Genomic DNA, 25,036 nt, shown 5'->3' with positions numbered 1-25,036 from the left:
GCGAGACACTCCTTCTCTGTCACCGAGTAGTCCGCTCTGTATAATAACTAATAAAATAGGCTTGCCTCGTCGCGTGTGGTAGTCACGCAAACAAGGTCACTCACGGCTTTCAGCAGGTAAATCTGCCCGGGCAGGTAGGTCAAGCGAGGTCAGAGCGCCCGGGGGTCCCTCGGTTGCGCTCTTTTATGCCTTCTTACCTTTCCGCGAGGGGAGTGTCCTCCTCGCCCGCCGGGTACTTTCCCTCTTCCCGCGCGGCACGCGCGTCGCGAGACAGCTGTTTCACATGGTGCGATCTTGCACTGCGATTTTCGCAGCTGCGATTTTCGCACATGCGAAATTCGCAACGGCCGTTTCACATGGTGCGATGTCAACAATGCGACTGATGCGACGCCCAGGGTTGCTTGCTGCCAGATTTTGTCGCACACGCCGCATAAATTCGTTTAATGTAATGAAAAAGATGTGCGCGTTATAATATAATTGAACTCTATTAGGACCAAATAATACGTGCGTTTTGTAATTTAAAAACGCTTCAAAGTTTAATTTGTTTTCGAGTGTGCAACAGCGGTTTGTGAAGTTCAATACGAGGAGAAATGGCGGACGTAAACAGAGCGAGAACCGGGAGAGGGCAAAGTGCATTTCTCCCATGTCCGCCGGGCTCCCGCAGCGCGCGCACGAGACGCCCACCCGGCTGCCGTCGTGGGCGCTCTGTGCGCCAGCGACGGGCGAGTGCCCGCGGGAGAAGGTGACAGCGTGTGCTCCCCCACAACTAGGAAGGCTAGGAGTGAGGATCAACGGCGAATATCTCAGCAACCTTCCGTTTGCAGATGACATTGTCCTATTCATCAACAATGGGGACGAATTACAGCAAACGATTGAGGACCTTAACCGAGAAAGTGTAAGAGTAGGGTTTAAGATTAATATGCAGAAGACAAAAATAATGTTCAACAGCCTGGCAAGGGAACAAGAATTCAGGATCGCCACTCAGCCTCTAGGGTGTGTAAAGGAGTACGTTTATCTAGGTCAATTACTCACAGGGGACCCTGATCATGAGAAAGAAATTTACAGAAGAATAAAATTGGGTTGGAGTGCATACGGCAGGCATTGCCAAATCCTAACTGGGAGCTTACTACTGTCGTTGAAAAGAAAAGTGTACAATCATTGCATTCTACCGGTGCTAACATATGGGGCAGAAACTTGGAGGTGAACAAAGAAGCACGAGAAGAAGTTAAGGACTGCACAAAGAGCGATGGAACGAAAAATGTTAGACCAGTTGTTGAGACAGGAAGAGAGCGGTGTGGATCAGAGAACAAACGGGGATAGCCGATATTCTAGTTGACATTAAGCGCAAAAAGTGGAGCTGGGCAGGCCATGTAATGCATAAGATGGATAACCGGTGGACCATTAGAGTTACAGAATGGATACCAAGAGAAGGGAAGCACATGAAGTTAGGAAATGCGCAGGCGCAAGTTGGAATCAGCTAGCGCAAGACGGGTAATTGGAGATCGCAGGGAGAGGCCTTCGTCCTGCAGCGGACATAAATATTGGCTGATGATGATGATCAGGTTAATGTTACCATTACTGCATAAAATGTGAATCAACCAGTTCTCACCTTTCGCCTTTATTGTTAAACCTGCAACAAGCGCATGTGCTATATTGTTATCACTAATGATTTATGAAGCACTGATTTTAAAAGTTGCTTCGGAAGCTATAAAGGCATTGCAAGCGCTCAACACAAACCCAATTCCGAAACAAGGCGTTAGCTCTGAATGGGTTTCGTTCTTGGTAAACCAGAAACGCAAAGTGTTCACTGTTTGGGGCGACCTAAGTTTGATTGTCCATATTCTAAAACTCCGTAATATTTTGCATTTATTGTTCGTGGCTGTTGATGTGCCTTGTTCACAAACTTCTTGCTTGTTTGTTTTGGGTCAGAGAATTGGGATATGAATTAAGTCCTCTTAAGTGACTTGTGAAGTCTAATATTTTGTTGTATAGTGCAGCAATCCTTTCAACATTTTTGTGACAGTCTGCAAACACTCCTAAATGACGAGCAGTGTGAATTCATAATTTTGCATTGCAGTTTCAATATAATGAAGTTTTTCTGCATTGAGAAGCTACATAGCAAGCCAAAAATATATAGTTATAATGATAAGCCCCAAGGTGGAGAACAAATTCTGCATTTACAATTCACATGTATGCGAAATGGGCGCATAAATTCACAAATAGCGCAAATAAATAGATAGCATATACATATATATATACTTTTTTTTACTACCTTAGTTCCTGTTGTGTGAACACATTCTGTGTTTTGTTGTTTCTAACCACATGTTTAAATCATTCTATTAATTCTAGTTCTGGGGCGATTTCGCCCCCATCGAAATGCAGCCGCCGTGGCCTGGATTCGATCCCGCGACCTCGTGCTCAGCAGCCCAACACCATAGCCACTGAGCAACCACGGCGGGTGAAGCATGGAATGTGGGCATGAAATAGGATGGAGCAGCAGGTGCGTTCAAGTGAGCTTATGCATCCACGGCAGAGCGGGCTGCACGAGAGGCCAGAACAGTGCCGTCCTCTCCTGCACTGCCATCCCTGTGCTCTGATATGGCACCAGACGCAGTTGCCTCTGCCACTGCAGCCAGTCGCTTGCGCTCCTTCCACTTCTCCTTCACCCATGGCTTTTTCAGCTTGGACTTCTTGTGGTAGTACTTGCTGTGTTTCTTTTGCGTGTTTGGTGGGAGCTCCATTGCGTTGGGAATGTTCAGAGTGTCCATCAGCGCAGGCCAGAAAAAGTACGAAATGAAACGTGCCTAGCAGCACCTCATAGTTCCTTCAGGTGGCTCGCAGCTCCTGACGCCGACTGCAGGACTGCTGCAAAGCTCTGTTGCTGACAGACAAGAGGTCATCTTCCAGAAGGCTCCTGGACGTGCACTCAGTGCAGCGTATGTCCTCAACGCTGTCTGCATCAAGAGCTGCTGAGAGCTCAGAAAATTATGAGCTATCCTGCAGTGCTGGCAAGGAATCAGCGAGGTCGCCATTGGCTTAACGATCTGAAAGTTGCCCAAAGGTAGCCACTGTGGTCTGCAACAAAGAAAGGTGGACAAAAAAGCTTTTTCAATGCTTCTTTACACTTGCAATGGGCATACTTGGCACTGCCAGATGATCTCACCTAGAAATGAACCATGTCACAGGGCTTGATAGGTTGGACTAAAGTCCCACAAAAATAGCTTTCCCCCAAATTAGCTGGGTAAGCAAATATTTCATTTACTTCGCTGTATTCAATAATTCGTTATATCCGTGTTCATTAAACTGAGGTTCGACTGTACTTATTGTCCATTGTCATCACTTTATTGCATTCTATGAAGAACCATAACATGTCACCCTTCGTACAGTCCATACCGTGCTTGATATTAAGCATTCATCAACTCCTCAACAATCGCAACGGTATGGTGGTCCACACTGGGTCTGTCACCATCCATGGTTGCCATCTTGTGATGGCAATGGTGATAACATTGGTTAGGCTGGTGTTGACGGTAGGCTGTTGAAAATGCGGTTTTGGATTCGTATCGAACTGCACTGATAGAATTTTCTCGGAAAAAAAGGTAAACATTATAAGCAAATAATTACTGCAATAATTGTTAACTACCAGTTTCACTTTAACATCCTCTTTGGGCAGGCCAAAACTAGGCATTTCTTGACAGGAGAGGACGTGTGTTCAATGCATCGACTGTCTCCCAAATGTCACCAATACCGACACTGCCGCTATTGGCATGACCATTGTGGTCACCATTAAGGTCGGGCACGAACGTGGTGAACAGCCAAGTTTGATTTATCTAGCGAAGGCTAATTTCGGCTAGAACCTTCAGTCAGGATTGAACTAGCCGAAAAACAGAATTGCCCAGTGTCAAATTAAAGGAAATCTACTAATCTAGGTTTCGCAAGCTTTCACACTGTTGTAATGTACTTGACAAATTACAATGATTCATTTAACATCTCCCCCCCCCTCACTTTTCGCAAAATACACTTACAACAAGGTCCACTTGCTGCCCCAAGAACTTCGTTTTAGTGGAGGTTTTAGCATGTGGAACTAGACCTCTGCCTGCCTGCCGGTCTGTACTGGCAAAAAATTGCAAATAAGAAGCTTTACAAGAGGAAAGCACCTTTTAATGGGAGGGTCCTTATTTTTGCTCTTTTTGAAAGATCAAACAGCTTCAATGCGTTCTGCTTCTCTGCACACCCCACCATCTATTCACTTCAAAATTATGAGACTTTATTAAGAGACTTAGTAAGCTAGTTGGCTGCTGGCTTGATGGAACATGATTATAACCCATGCCTGCTATGGCCCCCATCTACTGCATGTTGCCGGCATGTCAAATAAACAAAAAGGATGGGACACAGAAAGAATGAAAGAAAGAGGACTCAATGATTGTCCTCCGCACATTCTTTCTGTGTCTGTCCTCATACACGCGGTTATAACCATGTTCCATCAATATTAGACATTTATTGGTAGCTTTTTCTGTGTGTCCAAACCTACACATTGCAAATTTTGTGCTGGGAAGTTAACACCACGAAAAGCTAAGCACACAACACAAAGAGTGACAGTAAAGGAGCCCCGTGACATTTTCTAAACAGCATACAGTCATGCAATGCGGTCATGAACATATGATCCAACTATTCTTTCACAGGAAATTTAGAGCCAGACTCACTGTGGCTCAACTGATAACCATGGGAAACCAACCTAGTGGCTTGTTTCATGACATGTGTACTGATAAGATACAGACATGTGTGGGTCTTGTCTTTCAGAGAAGCGTTGTAAAAATTTCTTCATTTCAGAATAGTGTAACAGAGCCTACAAGAAACTTCTCGGTCTGTCTTCGACCACCCATTGTTTCAAGTAAGTAATGAGGGTTCAACAAACGTACCTCATTGGGTGGCAGCAGGGGCGGCACGAGGCTGCCTGCGTCGGGCTGGAATCTGTCTGGCACGCCAAGCACCTCCTTGCAGAAGAACTCTTCGAAGGTGGGCAGGGTGCCCACTTTCTCAATGTCGGGATACAGAGGTGGCCTTGGCAAGTCATGCAGATTGTGCAGCACTGCCAGGAAAGAAGAGCCACAGCACTGCTCAGCATGTGCCAGTGCAGCCAAATATGACTTCACTGATACATAATTCCAGTTCTCTCAAAGAACATGTTTTAATAGTGCATTCAATTAAATATCGATTCAGTGAAATCATTCGTAACAAGTGCCAGCATCAGTGTTTTAGCATGACATACAACAGGACATACGGATGGAGAAAGAGCCACTGTTGTAGGGACTCCGGACCAGGGAGGCAGAGGGGGGGGGGGTCTCAAGCCCCCCCAAAGTTTCCTTTACAGCGCTCAGCCCCCCTACTCCCTCTGTCTTTCATTCCCGCTTCCTTATGCCTGCCATGGCCCCCGTCTACTGCATGTTGCCGGCATGTCAAATAAACAAAAAGTTGGTCATCAATTCATCTCTCCCCATGTCTCTCGTGTTATTTACCCCTTCTCTGCGATGATGCCAACGGGTCAAATGGGCAAAAAACGGTGTTTGATCTAACCTCAGACACGTCGGGGACAAAATTTGGCAAGGACCCCGCATGCGAAGCTGCCCAACTTGAAGCCCAAGTTTTCAGTGAGCAGTACCTGTCAGTTCATTAAACTTTTCTTAAAACAACTTTCTTCTCGCTGTATCTGGGCTATCGAGAACATGTGCGACATGGCTGCAGGGGTACCACTAAACTGAGATGCAGACACGTAACGAGCAGAGTATTGTGCAACCACCACACCGCACCGCACACCGCATAAGCGTTTTGGTGCTGGCAGAAAGAAACTGCCTATATTCTGTTGAGAAGCCGGCACCATGGTGCCCATACGACTCGCATGCGCCACAATTTTCGAGACTGAGGCAGAGCAGTGCGGATTGATACAAACTAGGCGCTAGAGAGCCTGACAAGACTACACGGTTGTTGCTGCCAGTAAATTATGTAAAGATGACTTCGCACAGTTCGCTTGAGTATAATACTGACATGCAAAGAGTCTTAAGGCCCGCATCTGGCATGCACTACCAACAACATGTGCAAATAACTAAAGTAGACGTGTAGAATGAAAGTATCCGTTTGCTTGGGGGAGTATGCAACACCAGACTACAGTGTCGATGCGACTGTCTACCTGATCAAACCTCCACCACAATGAGCAACCTCAATACTGTACAGAAATGTGATGTCACGACGATTATCTTCCTTCCTTTATTTTATTCCCACTCTTCCATGATTGCAAACACATACTATACATATATGTGCACTGTGTTCTCTCTGAAGGACTGACTATTCATGCCAATCACATCACAAATATGTCAACAGTTCGTTCTGATATGACAAGATATGCCAGTGAAAAGAGTCTTGCGCAATCTTGCGTCACGCGGCCACTTGCATTCGGTGTGCTCGGCATCGTGCTGTCTTTGCTGCAATGAAAAAAAAATTGCTAGTCAATAAAATTGTTAGCGTTATACTGCGTAAATGCTCATGAAGACTACGAACTTTTGTTAACCAATCATCTTTACATAATTTACTGGCAGCAACAACCGTGTAGTCTTGTCAGGCTCTGTAATGCCTAGTTTGTATCAATCCGCACTGCTCTGCCTCAGTCTCAAAAATCGTGGCGCATGCGAGTCGTATGGGCACCATGGTGCTGGCTTCTCAACAGAAGATAGGCAGTTTCTTTCTGCCAGCACCAAAACGCTTATGTGCAGGAACTGGAGCTCCACAAGGTATTACATCTCACGCATGAATGTGTTTCTTTACACTTCTTGAGCACACGTGTAAATTTCAATGTTTAATTTGCTTCCACATTTTGCGCTGTTAGCAGTAGATGCTTGGCCCGAGTTTCAATCCCAGCAATGCAGCAATATTACGCAAGAAACATGCTCTGACAGTAATGCTTGTCGAATAAAACTGCATTTTAAATTGCTGCCAATGGAAGCAACCGACTTTCGCAGGAACCCTGGCAAAACTTGCGAACAGATATCGCCAACAAACGACTACAGCCTGATTGCATCCAGTCTTCCCAGTCATTGGCATCGTCCACAGACTGTACTGCCATGGCCGCTGGATGCAAGCGCACACGGTGCGGCCTGCCGCGCCAGGCGGCTTGCTATGAGAGAAAGCGTAAGGGGCTGTAGTTGCATATGCGGCTGCTGTTGGGCACCACTGGGTGGGCACGGGTAAAGGCGGGAAAAAGCATACCGGCGGTGCTCTCACGCACGCTACCACAGCAAATCAGTACCGAGGGCTCTCTTCAAGCTTCCGTGTCGTACCACGTTGCAAAAGTATGAGTAAATCAACAGGCAAGGTTGGATTAACCCCGTTGATCAAAGAGCGCCTGCGTTTAGCGGGAGAAGGCTTGGTTGTGGAGCAGTAGCAAATGTGTTTCCTTATTATTGACGAAATGTTAATACAACCAAAAGTTATATATGATCGTCAAGTGGAAAAAATTTTTGGCCTTGTCGACATGGGACCTGGTTCAGAGCAAGATGCAATGGCAGCACCTTGGCAAACCGCCTTCTGTGCTTTATCCTCAGAGGACTTTCAACCCCTTTCAACCTGTTGGCTATGAGCTCGAAATTGCTCCAATTAGCTTTTTGGCTGGCTACCTGGCTCGTGCCTGTGATGAAAAGGTATGAACTCGAATGTTTTAAAGGATACGCGATCTAAAAGGATTGGTTCGTTGAACCACGTGAGCTGCAATTGGGCATCCTGAGTATCACAACAGTAGCAAAACAGAAACAATTTTGTTGTAGCGAAAAAACAAACCATGACTTATTGCTTAATTTTACGAAAGTAGTGTCGCTCATTGCTTTATTGATTAATCTTAATTTTTTGAACTTCACAACTTTTGTGCCATCAATGCAATGAACACCTGCAAGTGTCAAACCCGACAGAGGCAGTTTATGGGTTGATGAAAAACATGGACAGCAAGTACCTAAAATACCCGGCGTGAACTCATCGGCATGTGCCAGCTCACGCGCAACTTTGTCAACAGAGTAATAAAATCAATGGAGGTGAGAAGGAGCGGAATGCTATGCACGTTGCTCTTCTCAGCTCTGCTGCTGCACTACACCCGATGTCCCACCTTGATGTGCGAAGCGAACGATCCAGAGCATTCCAAGAAAATTTCTGAAATACTTTTGAGGAAGTTACTTCTACCTTTGCTCTGCAATTGTGGCAACGTTGGTTCAGCGTCTTTTAAAGCTGGTGCAAAAAAAGTCACAGGCCTGCGCGGCACACGTAGCACAGTCACAGTGTAAGCTGGTTGAGCGTCGCAAGAGTAGCTCCAATTTCGGCACGACACACAACAGGGTCTTCGCGACAAAGTGTCTTCGCCTCTATTTTGACGAGAACGATCTGAACTATCCGTCCGGCATCGACGGCGAGCTACGGCTTGTAATGGTCTCTGCACAGCAGTCTGCTGAGCCCGATGATGCCTGGTTGTAGCCGCACACGTAGCTCTACGATTCGCTTCTTCAGCAGCGGTTCGTACCTTGCGAGGAGACGTCATAACGTGTACCAAAGAGGTTCCCAGAATGCGTGGCGCACATCTAACATCGGAATAGCGTTGATTGCGCGGCTCGTCTGAATCGCATCTCGTCGTCTGTGCCTGCGTGCACGGCAGTTGCAGGCACTTTAACTAAATGGCGCCACCATACTGCAGAGGCTCGGGTCGTCTGCGCCTGCCTATAGAGCGCGTTTAAAGGGAATATTTCTGCTCCCTGGTAGCAAGCGCTTACGTGGCTGAGTAGTAAAGTGTCCGACGCCCACGCAGCGGGCCTGGGTTCAATCCCGGCGGAGAGTGGGTACTTTTTTTCGCATTTCCGGAAACGGCGGTTACGGCCAAACGCCGGCGGTGGCCAGCATCATCGCGAACCGAAACGGCTATTAGAATGAGCCCGTAACAGCTTACGCTGTAAAACCACTAAACGGAAGTATTGAGACTGTCATGCGAGTCAATGGGCTTGATGTAAAGACGTGTGCAGCGCAAAAGACAAGGAAGCAACACGGGCAGGGAAGAGCGGGAACTTGATATTCAATAAATTCACTTCATGACGTTTGTCCGTATTTCATATTCACTGTTGGAATTCTGTGTGGAATGAAAGTTATCTTGCAGAAAAATTTCTTTTAGGTGACGCGAATTCACTTCTGCGAGATGGTCGCACACACATGAGGAGCATTGGTTTGTGGCTGTGGTACGGGATATTTCATCATATCTACTATCATCGTGTATTGAGACAGCTTCAGGAAAGAATATGTTTTCGCTTATATTTGATGTTAAGCAGGAACTAATTTCCGAAGTGTTTTTTTATCCCATTGTAATTATTAAACTTGAATGGTCAAGCATATTAAGACACAAATGGAGAATTTTGATCTGTTAGGCAAGGTGGAACACTTCTATAACCGCTACTTGCAATATTGGATACCGGGAAAACATGCCCGTGATTACTTCTTTGAATAGGGATCGGTGCGCGAATTTGCATCTCAGGCATAGAGGGCAAGCCCAAAAATTCCCATACAGCTGTAGCTGTCATCTAGGAAGAGTGGTAATGAACCATTGTGTACTTTAGGTGGCTTTTAAAAGAATATTTTGAGCATGGCGCAACGACGCATGCGCTCGAGCAAAGCTACAGCCGCGCGCCGTGCATTTCATCTCACGCGCACTCGCAACATCTGTCCCCCTCCAGTGGCGCCGCAGCAGTGGCACGGAAAAGCCCTCTCATGCCGTTTTCAGAGCGCACGGCAGGCCGCACCGTGTACGCTTGCATCCAATGGCCGTGGTACTGCAGGTAAATTGTCTCCAGTGTTGAGGCCATAATGCGTGCCCCCACAACTTTAAAAGTAGGGTAGACTCTCAGTATGCGCACAGAGCCATTACAGACCTGCCGAGATAGCCACACAGGCCAAAGTAAAAAACTTATTTTCTGCACTTAAGGAAAAAAAGTGCAGAAAATAAGTTTACTTTGGCCTGTGTGGGTATCTCGGCAGGTCTGGCTCTGTGCGCATACTAAGAGTCTACCCTACTGTTAAAGTTGTATGCCTGTAGGAATGCCTGTGATGCCGGGGCCAGTTGACCAAATTGGAAGAAGAGTGGCTTTAGGCAGGCAGCATGCACTTGGTTGGTGGCAGGAGTTCACCGTGGAGCAAACCGAGTGGGGACAAGTCAGTTCCATCCAGCATTCACTTGCCTTCTTCCCGAAGCCACACATTCCAACAAGAGTAACCAGTCCTACCAGTGGGATTGGGTAGAAAAATTCATGTGGTTAACCTATGACAGCAAAAGCGATGTAGTGCTTTGTCACAAGTGCGTTTCATTTTCCAGAAAAAGGGTTGCAGGCCTGGAGCAGCAGCACCAGCTTTTGTTAAGAATAGTTTTAATAACTGAACAAAAGCTATAAAGAGGTTGAAAAGCTGAAACAGGCATGAAAAAAGCCAGTTCCACTTAGAATACTTGAACCACAATGTGTCGAGGCGGAGGGGTACCCATGCAACACAGCTCCTAACACAGCAGTGTAGCAAGCAGCAGGAGGAAGCCAGGACAACACTACATGTTATTGTAAGCTCTGTCCGCTACCTGTGTCACATGGGCTAAGCTCTGATTAGGCACACTAAATACGATGACAATCTACTCGATTTGCTTGATGAAAAATCAGGGGATGTTCCAGCATTGAGGAAATGGATGGTAAAGAGGGACACATGGATAAGCAGTGACGTACAGAACGAGTTAAGTGAGATAATGGCCCACACGATACAGTGGGAAATCAATAGAGACGTAGTTTGTAGCCTGTTATGCGACATAATAGCTGACAAAACAACTGATGCGACCGGTGAAGAGCAGTTTGCCACCTGCATGCGTTGGGCTGACAGGCCACTCAATGTCCACGAGAACTATATTGGCCTGTACAACGTGCAAGCTGGCAGGGCCTGATACACTGTACATGGATTTTGCACCTTGACCTTGATTTCCACAACACTCATGGCCACTGCTTTGATTGGGCAGCTAACATGCCAGACCGTTTTGCAGGAGTAAAAAAAATGAGTGATTCAGAGCCGAGATCTCTGTATGTACTATCGACGAAAAAAGTTTACGGACCAAGAGATCTGACAAAAAGCTGAATATCTCCGCAGCCTCAAACCCCCCCAGCCTGGTATTCCCATTACCAGCCTCTACTGGTACACGCGAACAACATTGTGATGTACGGCTTTACTGGATACTTTAAAGGCTGCTCGGATATTTAGCATTTTCCGAGATCCCGTGGTCCGTAAACGTTTTTTGGTTGATAGTACATTGTAGTAATCATTGCCTAGATCTTGTTAGTTAGTTAGTTAGTTATGTAAGGTTTTATGGCGCAAAAGCAACTAAGGCTATGATGCGCCATGCACAGGTTGAAAATATATAATTTGATAAAAGTGCTTCAAGCAACAAAGATCATTTACTTTAAAATTTGTTTAAGAACCCTGTTTCATCTAAAAAATTAAAAACATCGTCTACAGATACAAGTGCATTTTCAGCTAGGATCAGGGATGGATGAAGTGGTGTTAGTGTTTTGTAAAGTTCATAAAAATATTTCTGTCTTTTTTCCTCCAACGCCGGACATGTTATTAAAATGTGATTCACAGTTAAGGATTCTTGGCAGTGATCACAAACCGTTTGTTCATTTTTCAATAAAAAGTTATGTGTGAGATGTGTGTGTCCGATGCGAATGCGACATAGAATGACTTCCATGAAACGTTCCTGGTGATAAGATGTCTTCCACTCCTGTAGTATGGGTTTTACTATTTGTAGTTTGTTATTTACTTGGCAGCCCCACTCGTGTTGCCACTTTGAGGTGATCGCAGCACGGACCACCCGGACACAGTCCTTGAATGGAAGATTTATTTGTCTAATTTTGTTACAGGCTGTGAGTGCTGCACATTTGTCCGCTTTTTCATTTCCCGGGATTCCCACGTGACTTGGAACCCAACAGAGACGAATTATTTTACCATGCTTTTCACATATGCCGAGCATTCTCAGGATGCAGCCGAGAAAAGGTTCGCACTCTGATTTTCTATGGAGAGAATTAAGTGAACTAAGGGAATCTGTGTAGACAACTGCTTTTTTATAATCTTCTGTTACTATTTTTTCCAAGGCCATAAGCAGGGCATAAACTTCGGCTGTAAAAACCGAAGCAGACTGTGGCAACCTAAGACAATTTTCCCAGTGTTCCGATACAACTGCGCTTCCAACATGTTCATTTGTCTTGGAACCGTCAGTGTAAAACTCGGTGTAGTCATTGTATTTATTTTGTAATTCTAAGAAATCTTGCATTATGTGTTCAAGCGGTGTTTCTTTTTTCTTGTGGCATGTTAGGGTAAAATCGCAAAAATGTGTGAAATCTACTACAGGGGCAGTCTTTTCGGTGTTTCGGCGACCTTGAGAGCCTCGCTCGGAACATTGTAGTTTTGGCACATATCTTCAAATCGAAGGATAAGTGGTCTCACGCTGTGTGGTTTGTTGGCATAGTGTATTCTGTTTGTGGTGTAGGTAGCAAGAGTGTGGCATATATGATTAGGTAGAGCTGTGATTCTAAGCACGTATGAGATTGTGAGCAAAGCTCTTCGGTGCTCCAAACAGGGTTCGTTACTCTCGGCATACAGGCTTTCTATTGGGGAGGTCCTGTATGCACCAGTTGCTAAGCGTAGTCCGTGGTTGTGTGTGGGATCAAGACGTTTGATGTATGACTGCCTTGCTGACCCGTAAACTATGCAACCGTAGTCAAGAATGCTGCGCATGACAGAGCGGTAAATACGTAACAGGCACATTTGGTCGGCGCCCCAATGTTTACGTGATAGGACCTTCAGGATGTTAAGCGCTTTGTTTGCCTTAGTTTTTACACTGTTAATGTGAGCGATGAAGTTTAATTTGCTATCAAAAATGATTCCTAAGAAGTTTTGTTCGTGCTTAACCGGTAATGGGCTTTGATTTATTTTGAGAACTGGGTCCGGGTATAGCCCCCTTTTTTGTGAAAACACGACTGCCACAGTTTTTTGTGTAGAAAAACGAAATCCATTTTTATCGGCCCATTGCGTCAACTTGTTTATTGTTATCTGGGTTTGCCTTTAGCATGTAGACATTCCCGAGGCACGGCATGCAATCTGAAGGTCGTAGACGTATAAAGAGTACATAATGTTGGACGGTATAACCGAATTTATGGAATTCATCTTCACCACGAAAAGAGTGGTGCTTAATACGCAACCCTGTGGGACGCCATTTTCTTGAACAAAGACTCGGGACAGTGTTGTGCCCAGATGGACTTGAAATGTTCCGTTTGACAGAAAATCGGCCAGACAGTTCAGCATCCTGCCACGTATTCCTAGTGTAGCTAGATCTTGTAAAATGCCATACCTCCATGTGGTGTCGTAAGCTTTTTCCAGGTCGAAAAACACTGCTAGGCAGTGCTGTTTGTAAAGGAATGCCTCACGTATGGTATGTTCAAGACGGACAAGATGGTCAGTTGTTGAGCAGCCTTTCTTGTAACCACACTGGTGAGTATCGAGTAAGTTATCTGTTTCAAGAACGTATGTTAGCCTTATATTTATTATGCTTTCATATGATTTTGCGAGACAACTTGTTAGTGCTATAGGTCTATAGCTGCTGGGAGTATTTGGTGACTTTCCCGCTTTTAAGAAGGGAACAATAATGGCCTTTTTCCACTCTGCAGGCATTTTACCCGTTTCCCAGATCATGTTGAAAAAACGCAACAAGGCCTCCACGGCTTTCTGGGACAGGTGGGCCAGCATAGTGTAATGTATTTTGTCAGGACCCGGTGCTGTTTTCTTACCCGAACAGATCACTCTGTTTATTTCATGGAGCGTTAAAGGGACATTAAACGGTCTGTCTGAACTTCCCGTTGTCGGGAGCTTTTCCTTTTCTGCGGACTGTTTGTGTTTAAGAAATGTTGCGGAATAGTTTGCCGAGCTAGATATAGTGTAGAAGTGTTGGCCTAATATGTCTGCTTGTTCCTGTAGACTTGTTTGCGTGCCTGGAGTTGAGAGTACGGGGATCGTGTAGGGAGCATAGTCGCCCCTAAACTTGTGAACCTGATCCCAGATTCTCTTGGATGTTATTGAACTGTTAATCGATGAGATATAGTTTTTCCATGAATTTCGTTCTGCTTGCCTACGGATATACCTCGCCTTTGCTTTCGCTTTTTTGAATGATAACAGATTATCTTGGGTTGGGTACCTTCGGAAGATACCCCACGCTTTGTTTTGCAATTTTTTAGCCTCTGTGCATTCGTTTGTCCACCAGGGTTTTAATTTTTTTCTTAAGAATCCTGAAGATTGGGGAATAGCCTCTTCCGCCGCAGCAACTATGCAAGTAGTAATCCTCTCATTCGCTTCGTCTATGCTTAGGTCATCTAAGATCAGTTTATCTAGACTAGCTTTTTCGGTGAAGAGAGGCCAATTTGCAAGGTGAAGTTTCCAACGGGGTGGTCTAGAAGGTAGGATAGGTAGCTTGGATGTTGGTTTTATGATTGCAGGCATATGGTCACTACCATAGGGATTATCTATAATACTCACTATAGAGAGACGGAGAGCACAGTGCTAGATCAAGACAGCTCATAGCTCCTGTGCTTGGAGAGCAGTAGGTTGCAGCACCGGTGTTTAAAAGGCATACGTCATTTGCAAGGATAAAATCTTCAAGTGTTTGTCCCCTGGTGTCGTTTGTTTTACTACCCCATAGCGTGTTATGTGCGTTAAAATCACCCGCGATTAAAAAAGGTTGAGGTAGCTGGTTTAAAATTAACTCTAGGTCTTTTACTGTAAAATGTGATTGTGGTGGAATGTATAGCGAACAAATGGTGATGGTTTTGTGCGCTAAAATGGTGACAGCAACAGCTTCTATGTGACTGTTAATGGCAACTTCTCTAGCTGCGATACCTGCCTGCAGAACAATGGCTACACCACCCGAAAGCCGGCTCGCCTGGGTACGGTCGCGCCGTACCACAGTGAAGCCTTTTAAAAAATGTTTATGTTTTTCGCCTAGGTTTGTTTCCTGCAAGCACAAGGCCGCAGGAGAGAAGTTACTTAGCATGTCTTTGATGTCACCTAAGTTGTGTAATAGACCTCTGCAGTTCCAGTGGATAATAAAAGCCTTTTTGCAACTGAAAGATAAAAAATGTCATTACAATTGAATAAGATATAAGGTGTTAGGTGACATGGATGTGGAGAAGGCTAATACAAAGGAGCAATAACCCTTAAGTTATCGCTTTCTTAATTAGTGTGGTTATTGGGACTTTGTCCCCCTTTGCGCGCTCGAGAGAGCGCTTGTCCTTCGGCGTCAATGACACCGTGGTTTTCGCGTCGACCTCCATCGCTCTCTCAGAGGCGCTGGAGGATCGAGAGTTGGGCGCCGGGACACGTGTCTCGGGCCGTGGAGTTCGATTGAGTTTAGGGCCCAGCGGGACTGGTGTCTGCGGGCCCTTCAAAGAGGATGGAGCAGCACTGGCTGCTGCCACCACGGGGGCAGGAGGGGTCACTGCGGTACCACTGTGCGTGGGCTCGGAGGACTCCCGAGGCCTCTGTGACGCTGCCCACACCTGCGTCACTTCGGCATAACTTCTTCTAGAAAGGTAAGACAGTCGCTTTCTTGCTTCATAGAACGAGATTTTTTCTTTCACAGTTAGTGCAATTACTTCCTTTTCTTTTTTCCAGCAAGGGCAGGACCGCGAGTAGGCTGGATGGTCCCCTTTGCAGTTGACACAGTGTAGAGAAGAAGTGCAATTGTCAGATTGATGGTCATTGGAACTGCCTTTAGCACAGGTTGTTTGTCCTCGGCATGCGTGTGAAGCATGTCCAAACCTTTGACACTTGAAACATCGTCGGGGGTTCGGGATATATGGTCTGACATTTACTTTTACGTACCCTGCGTTTAGAGAGGTAGGCATTTCGCTTGTTCCAAAGGTGAGTATGACATGTTTTGTCGGAATTTCTTGATCATTTCTGCGGATGACAATCCTTTGTACTTTGGTCACGTTTTGTTCCTGGAAACCCTCTAGCAGTTCCTCATCGCTCAAACCAAGGAAGTCCTCCTCAGATATCACACCCCTGCTTGTATTTAGAGTTCTGTGGGCTGAAATTGTAACTGTGGCATCGCCAATACTGGTAAGTTCCGAGAGCTTTTGTACTCGGTCTTTGTCATTTAGTTCTAGGAGGAGGTCCCCGCTAGACATTTTTTAGGCTTTGTATGTCGGTCCAATTTTGTCTTTTAGGCACTTGGCCACCAGGAAAGGAGACAGCTTTCTCACGGGTGTGTTGTTCTCACTATGGACTACATGGTACTTGGGGAATGCTGGGGTGTTGCTCCGAAAGGAGAACTGGAATGTTGCTTCGGTGCGGCCTTTTTTCAGAGGCCGATCATAGACGACAGAGGTTTGCGCTGCCATAAGAAGGTGTATGTGTTCGGCAACAGCGCCGACCGCCCACCACGGACCCAACGAGGGGACGCGGCAGAGCTTGTACACAAGTCTGCACGACGCCAGTCGTACGCCGCTACTATAACCTAATATGGTGTACCCAAGGTAGGATAGCCACACAAGGTTAACCCTTGCCGCCAGCGAAAAAGGAAGTAAGTGGAAGAGAGTAGAAGACAGGAAAGACCAAAAGTGTTAGAGAGAGACGCAGATTTGAGGAGAGAGAGACAGGAAAAGGCGACTGCCGATTTCCTCCAGGTGGGTCAGTCTGGAGGTGCCGTCTATGTGAAGCAGAGGCCGAAGAGGTGTGTTGCCTCCGCCGGGGGGCCTTAAAGGTCCGAGCACCCAGCATCGGCTCAACCCCCAGGATCCCCCTTTCCCCAGACACGGCTAAGCCGTGCACGGATAGACGCGGGAGGGTCCAACCCTCATGTGCTCGGGTCCGTGGTGAAGCAACACACCAAACGCCAGCCCACGCAGACGCCCCTGCGGGGTGCCTAGATCTTGTATTGCAGGAAAACTAGTAAGAGCTGCGATATCATTTCCGATGCTTTGAGTACCTAAAAGACCTTCCCAAAGTCATTCTTGAATAAAAAAAATGTCACAGTTTCGCCCTAAGGGCGAAGCAATGAATGCGATAGCAACACAGCAATGTCATACGAAGTAAGGTGAGCGGCTTTGGTAGCAATATGAATTGTAGTAAACATGAGCTGATTAAGTAAGCAGGTGTGCAGCGGCGTAAGTAGACCGACATGAAGAGAGACTCGATGACCACGAGAAGGCACGTGTGAAACGGTGGTGTTGATGAGAAGCGCTGCCCGTGGGCAGCGCGTGCGAAGGGACACACCTGTAGCGCTGCACTGCCGATCCGGGCAGCATTGCATGTGTAGCGTGCGTTGGAAAATGTGGCCCGACTATTACTAACTGTGGTGTGAGCGCGCACAAACAAACATGAATAGATCCCACTGAATGACTGCAGACAACGACTGTCAAAACGCTGGCAGCAAGCGCATATACGCCGCAGCGGGCGAAGGTACGTGCGGTCTATTGCTTCAACGGAAACTGAGCGGCGAATGCATAGCGCAAAAAGGTCAGAGCCGTGTGGAGATAAGAGACGGTGCGAGCGAGCGATGAGCGCGGTTGTTGGCAGAGTAGAAATGCGGGTTTTACGTGCCAAAACCAGTTTTGATTATGAGGCACGCCGTAGTGGAGGGCTCCGGAATAATTTCGACCACCTGGGGTTCTTTAACGTGCACTACAACGCAAGCACACGGGCGTTTTTGCATTTCGCCTCCGTCGAAATGCGGCCGCCGGGGCCGGGATTCGATCCCGCGACCTCGGGCTCAGCAGCGCAACGCCTTAGCTGACTAAGCCACCCCGGCGGGTGGCAGAAATCCGGTGGAAGTGTCCATATAATTGCCATCGCAATAAAAGTGCAAAAGTGTTTATTCATCTATTCTTCCCTCAGTAGGGGATCGATTGGATGAGCCATAGTCAATTCCAAATAGCCTTCTGCCACTGTGCCCGACAAGATTGTCGGACAGTCAGGGTAAAGTCAATGAAAAGGCTCACCGAGAACTACGCCAGGGTTCAAAAAACACTGAGATCCTTCAGGGAACAAGTTTGATGGCACACAACAGCAAAGCCGTTTTGAAGGTATACCAAACACTCCTGGGAAAGTTTGATACGTTGTTGGGAATACAGTGAAATCTCGTTGATACAATCTTCACGGGAACCGGAAAATAAAGTGTATCATCCGAAAATCGAATCATCCAACATATTATCCAACCAAATCATATTATCATCCCAAAAAAAACGTATTACGCAGAATCGTATCCAACGAGGTTCCACTGTAAATATCTCCATAGCTCTGTTTGGTCCGTGTCAGGAAATAACAAGTGTCGTCCAACGCTAAACGTTTCATGCTGCAAGTGTGAAAGAACCTGCAGACTCTGTGAGGCAATGTCCCGCCTGAGGTCTCAAACCGCGTTTCAGGAGTTGTGGGACCACATGAGCGCTGTTGCAACTCAGCTAGGTCTGAAGCAGCCTCGCAGTGGGAGGCCTACAAAGCCGCCGAGGAGGTTTGAGGTGTCCAGCATGTCTCTTCTGCCAGTTGCGCTCGATCCCAAAGCAGCATTGCACAAGGAATAATTTGAGGCGATGAACTGCATTGCGAGCGAAATGTGGCGGTGCTTTGATCAGCATGACATGAAGAGCTAGTGAAATTAGAAGGAAAACTGATTGACGCTACTAGAGGACAACAATTCTCGGCCGACGACCTAAACGCGGCATTAGGCATGCACGCAGCAAATTTTTATCTAAGCCGTTTCTCGGTGCAGTTCTTACTCTTATTACGAGAGCAATTATATGGACAATCTAGGCAAAATTTCGCTGTCGTCGTTGCCGTGAGGTTCCGTATAAAGTCCAAGGGCGATAAAATAGTCGCCGCGCGCCATACACTGTATGTGCGAGTGAAAGCATGTGACGGTGAGCCGGCAAACACGACTCACGCACACAATGGTGGGAAGCAGGAAGGAAGCAATCTTCCAGTCGCGCACAACGCTCCGGAGGGAGGGTAGGGAGGTGGAGGGGCCGCGCCTTACTGCGGCTGCGCGCTCCCGCCGCGCCGGAAGTCTCCGGGGGGAGAATGGGCAGGTGGAGAGGCCACGCTTTAATGTGGCCGCGCGCTCCCGCTGAGCCAGAAGGCTTTGGGGGGAGGGGGGCGGGGGTGCATTCTGCGCGTGAGCGCCTGCCCGCGCGTGGCTATATCTTGAAAGTTATCTGCGGCCGGGGCAGAGTCCGCCCTCCCTGTGTTTTCACGGCTAAGATTGTGTTGATGCGAGTGCCGGCACAAAGCTCAATTCTCTCACTGCTGCTGCTGCGCTGACTCACTCTAGCGTTCTGACAGCCAGTTTCCACGGTCATCAAGTGAGATGCATTCATGTTTGCTTGTGCGTGCGTGACACCATGCTTGTTAATGAGGTTAGTATGCCTATGTTTACAAGTTTATATGGCCGATTTCAAATTTCCACGCGCCGTGCCGGGAAAGCGCCCCCCCCCCCCCCCCGCTCTGCACCAACATTGACCTGCCACATCCAGCCCACGAAAATAATAGCAAATTCGGAAAATCGCACCGGTGCGCATCGGGATGCCCCAATGCGCCATTTCATCAAATCGTGGTCGCACCCGGGCGCCCCAGTGGGTACACGTGCGCATCGAGGCGAACTGCAGCTGGCGGTCTGTAGTTCACGAACCGCCAGCCGACAGCGAGATCTGCCTCTCACACGGCACAGAGGATTTTTCTGCAACACAGCGACGTGACCACTCGGCGACAGAGGAGTGGTCACGGCATGGCCGGCAGCTTCACCGCTGCAAATCACTCGCCACCGATATCGTCGCTAGGCCTTTTCCAGTTCACTTCGAATCTGTAGCAGACGGCGCTTCAGAACGAACCGCCGACGCTCCCAAGCAGCAATGTTTTGTTACCGTCGTTGCCGCTTTACCCTCTCCTCGCAATAATTTCACACGATGAAGAAAACATGCTAATATTTGCGGCGCCACCAGCTGCGATGCAAGCATGGCCGAGCCGTGGTTTGTTGTCCGCCGTCGGTAGCCATGCACTGCAGCTGAGCTTGATTTGTATCGGAATTCTCATTAGTGCTAAACGTTTCACCGTGAACATGGTTTTTAATAAAGTGAACATTACGCGTCACTTTACTCCAGTGGACATAATTTTGCCTGGAATAGAAACTGCATAACCAATGTTCGTTTGGCCGGTCGCGGCGACGCGTCGGTGCAGTGTCGATGCGCTCTTTCTGTAGTTCTTTCGGTGGTTTTGAGAGTGATAGACACGACTAACAAATGTTTGGCTTAATAAAGTTCATGTTCAATAAAATTTTAATGCCATTCCCACTGCGCTTCTTTTTTGGGGCGGGGGGGGAATTTTGTCGTTGCCATCTTGAATTTTGGTGCCGTTCCGGGATAGCGCCCCCCCTAACTTTGCCGGTAATTTCGACTTCTTGAGGGGGGCGCTTGCTCGGAATTTTACGGTATCCTTACTCAATAGATGCTTCGCCTTTCGGGCGAAACTGACTTTTTTTTTCTATTTTGCTCAATGTCGAGTCTATCAATTCAAAGCATTTCGAAGACTCTACAGGCAAAATCTCAAGTCCATGAGCTGCTAGACCAAGTCGCCAAATACATGCAACTTCTTTCTGTACCTGCATCTGTAGTTTCGGCAGAATGCTCACTCAGCGCTTTTTTGCCGAATGAAAACTTGCAGAAATTTATGGTGCAGAGGAGGCTAACACGTCTTCTCACTTTGCACGTTCACAAGAAAAGGACCGCCACACTCAACTTAGAAGATGCGATTAAAGAATTTGTGACCAGGACTGCTGAGCAAATAGCCACTTTGGTCTTTGACGTTGCCAGTAAGGTGCGCATGTGACGTCATACCTTTGAAATCTGGAGCAGACTGCATGCACTAAGTATGTGCAGCTATCCATCTCTCTCTGCTCTTTACCTCTGCCTTGAACTATCGGAAGTGAGTCAATAGGTGGGCCATTTAGAGCTGTATGATAAAGCGGCACTGCCTTGAATAAGCTTGAGCGCATAAAAAAATCTTTCCACTGCAAGCAATGCATACCACATTGTTCCCCGTCCCCCTTGGAGTGGTTCGTTTTCATGCACAAAGCACATCGGTATGCGGGTTATAAGCGCACTCTAAAGCAGAAAATAAAAAGACAAGTAGATGCTCAGTGACAAATTAAGGGAGCATAGGCAAAACTTGAACTGTCATTGAGATGGACATGTCTTAGTGCATTGTGACCATTGTGCGTGTGAATCACTGTTCAAGGATGAAAACAAATTATGGGGTTTTACGTGCCAAAACAACAATTTGATTATGAGGCACGCTGTAGTGTGGGGCTCCGGAATAATTTGGACCACCTGAGGTTCTTTAACGTGCACCTAAATCTAAGTACACGGGTGTTTTCGCATTTCGCCCCTATCGAAATGCAGCCGTCGTAGCCCTGTTTAAGGATCGTTCCGTAATATATAGAAATACGGTTAAAGATATGCGGGAAATTGTCGAAGCAAGCTTGGATGCAAAAGAGCGTGCTAACTTAGAGCACTGCACGGGCCAATTTTTGCGGCCCGGGCCTGGCCCGGGCCCGTTTTTACATTGGGCGGGCCCGAGCCCGATCAAAACATTTATGGCGAGACCCGGGCCTGGCCCGGGCCCGGAAATAATCTACGTTATCCGCCCGGCCCGGCCCGCCACCCCTTTACCTTAAGCCCGAGCCCGGCCCGAGCCCGACTCGAAACTGGCCCGAACCCGGCCCGAGACCGAAAAATACATGTTTTTCAGAGTTGAGAAGCCCAAGAATAACTCGCAGAAAGCCCGAGCCCGGCCCGGGCCCGCGTCAAAGAACCCGAGCCCGGCCCGGGCCCGGGTCAAAAAGCACACGCCGTGCCCGAGCCCGGCCCGAGCCCGTGAAAAAACTGCTCTACCCGGCCCAGGCTTTCGGGTAAGCCCGAGCCCGTGCAGTGCTCTATGCTAACTGCATCAGTGCCCCGTCGATTGCTCTGAGTGGTAGAGAAATTGCTTATCTGGAAAATGCTGGTTTGCAGATGTGATTCCTACTTTGTACTTGGTTTGTTGATTTGAGTATCATGCCCTTCCGAAATAAAATCAGTTGATAGTTAGCGAACATCCTGTTGTCTTTCTTGTCCCTCTCAATTCAATGGTATGACCTCAATTACTCCAAAAAGATGGGTATTTAACTGAGCTTCGTGTGACGACAAGGAGGACTGATAACGCAAAGATTTCACCTGTAAACCGATGCATTGCTTCGTCATTACTTGTATACAGGGTGTTTCCATTTAGCTGCACCAAATTTTTAAGAATTGCTTGTGGCAGATAGCACAATTATCCTTGATCTAAACAACTCAATGAGGCGGCCATTACTTCCGCGAGAAATCAAAATGCCTAATTGAATAATTGACATAATTACACTAAGTTTTTAATTAATTATTTTATGGGACATCTTTCAATCTACAAATTATAGCCGCTGAGTTCACAAGGCGTATATACTTGGACTAAATTCTCAGGACTGAACCAGTTTCGAGATAATTTTCAAAGTGTCCGACAAAATGCATGGGTGTTCCAGTAAACTTTTTGAGGAAAACGCTGTTTTATGTGTTGAAGCACAAAGTTAACTGGAATGCCCATTCAGACTTATACACGTTTCTTTTTTCAAAAAAGCTGTTGTGAAAATTGTATTGGATGCTATGGCCACGCGAAGTGAGCTGGGTTGACCTCCTTTGGCAGTTGTACGCTATGGAGGGACCAGGCTCTTCTCGTAATTGAGTTGCTGAGCGCCGTGAGAGAAGGAATGAGCAGTAACGCAAGCGGCGGCAGGCCGACCGCGAGTCGACCAACTCAGAAGTCATCGCATCTGCAGATCACTTTCAAGATATGTCGTGTGCCGCTGCGCAAACTATGCAGTTGCTACCAGAGTACAAGCTATCCCCCATCCCTCCCACGCTTCCTTTCTGCTTTCCTCCCTCGTTTTGGCTTACCGTCACATGCTTTCACTCGCACATACAGCATATGGCGTGCGGGGATGATGTTACCGCCCTTGGACTTTATACGGAAAATCGCAGCAGCCACGTTGGCAGAATTGTGCCTGGAGTGTCCATATAATTGCTATCGCAATTATATAGAAATGGCACCCAGACGCTTGCGCGTGACCTGCGTTCACGAAGTGAAACGTCACTCATTTTTTTAAATCGCTTACCGAATGAGCAGGTGCGTCTTATACACTGGTGTGACTACATACGCTTTCTTTTCGAAAAACTGTCATTTTGAGGGCGGTGCGATTTATAGACCGGAAAATACGGTATTCATTGGTCTCATTATCCAAATCAGAAATGTCAGTGATGTTGCTGGCCGCTTCTGGGTTCTTGTTGACCCACAACGCATTGTCTTCAGTGCTGTCTAGGCAGCCTGAGATGCCTCTCTTCTTAAAACTGTGGATGACTATGTTGCCATGGAATTGTGCTCCATGGCTCCAGATCCACAGGCAAGGCCTGTCGACAATCGTCCTCTTTATCCTGCCTGCCAGATTCACGTTTTGGTTCCCCTCAGCCATCCCCACTCTGTGTAGAGCTGCTGCACTGTCCTTGAAGAGCTTGTTAATCGATACATCAAGGGGCTGCAGCACTGACATCAGGCCACCTGGAATCACAGTAAGGTCTGTACACATCTTCATTCAGAGGTGGGTGCCCTCCTCGAGATGGCTGCAGAAACTGCCTACGAGGAGCAGCGACAGCAGAAGAGCCCTCAGTCACCGTCTCCAGACTGTCTTGAGCCAGTATGACATCAGTTCTACCAACATCTACATTTTCTCTTGGGCAGAAATGTGGGTACCAGTGGTAAGAGTGCCCTTGAATACCATCCACCCTTATCGCCAACACCACATGCACACTTCGGGCACCTTTCATCTCCATTGTGCGACTTCTTGGCATGTCAAAGCTCAGAGCAGTTTTGTCCGTGTTGCCAATTTGCGAGAACAAGAACTTCTCAGATTCAAATGACAAAGCAATGAAAAGATTTTGTCCTCGCAGTCTGCTGGTAGCTGTTGGTGTAAAGTTGTGCACCTTCTGAGGCACAGCCCGTTCCGGCACATGAAACAAGTTGTTCAACCGCTGCTGGCCTTAAAATCACCTGAGGGCACGCTGATGAGCAACACGAGAACAAGATGAGAGCAGGAGCCAACGTTTCGACAAGTGGACTTGTCTTTTTCATGCTTTCCTTGGCACAGTATATATAGGTACGGTTCTACTAAAAGGGACAGAGGATAAGGTGGGTGGACGAGGTAATGAGTCAGGATGTGTAAGCAGGGAGAATGTAGAATTGAAAAAAAAAGATAATGTGCTACTGATCGTTGGTGGAAGAATTTGAGGCAGTGCCCTGTGTTAGCCGGTTGACCTGTCATTGTACGTTGCTCTTTTTGTAGAAGGGGGCTGGACGATGGAGAGAAGGGGGGGGGGGGGGTTATCAGCTCTGCTGGAGGTCAGTGAACTATAATATCTAAGAAATAGAGAATAAAAGTAGTGGCAGAAAAATGGTGCTCTTGGAAAAAGAAAAAAAAAGAACTATATAAATATAAGAACAAAAGGAGTGAATGAAAGGAAAGGGAGGTTAGAATATTATTGACAACCCAATTAAGAAAACAAAAAAGCAACCCAATGCAAAATAACTAAGTGCCGTTGCCTATAGTTTGAAGTCAAGCATAGCGAATAGATTCTAAAGCTCCCTTAGAAACGTTCATGCTTATTGGTTGCAATGTCTTTGAACTTATGGATGAGGTATGATGAGGGCATGCTGTGGCTTCTTGGAGTGGCCCGCACATGGTTCTGGATCAGCTGACAGTAGCTGCCTACTGCAGCAGCTTTCCAAGAATACTCGCCTGCCCATCTCGTGTGAAAACACCAGCGCACACTGTTTCCTATTCTGGTGC

The 25,036-nt window shown here is 47.0% G+C and overlaps 1 protein-coding gene across 1 annotated transcript in view; it reads right to left on the bottom strand.

Annotated features, from left to right (window-relative positions):
• Nucleotides 1–1,445: 1,445 nt before the first annotated feature.
• Nucleotides 1,446–25,036, bottom strand: part of LOC125942316 (uncharacterized) — a 56,780-nt gene continuing 33,189 nt past the window's right edge. Inside the window, exons 4-5 of the mRNA XM_049660476.1 lie at nt 4,917–5,086; nt 1,446–3,075 (exon numbers count right to left, since the gene is read on the bottom strand). Coding sequence (XP_049516433.1) covers nt 2,805–3,075; nt 4,917–5,086 — 441 coding nt within the window. The 3' untranslated portion in view covers nt 1,446–2,804. The remainder of the gene's footprint in view (nt 3,076–4,916; nt 5,087–25,036) is intronic.

Source organism: Dermacentor silvarum, chromosome 1, assembly GCF_013339745.2.
Source record: "Dermacentor silvarum isolate Dsil-2018 chromosome 1, BIME_Dsil_1.4, whole genome shotgun sequence".
NCBI lineage: Eukaryota > Metazoa > Arthropoda > Arachnida > Ixodida > Ixodidae > Dermacentor > Dermacentor silvarum.
This window is presented reverse-complemented; position numbering and strand designations above follow the sequence as displayed.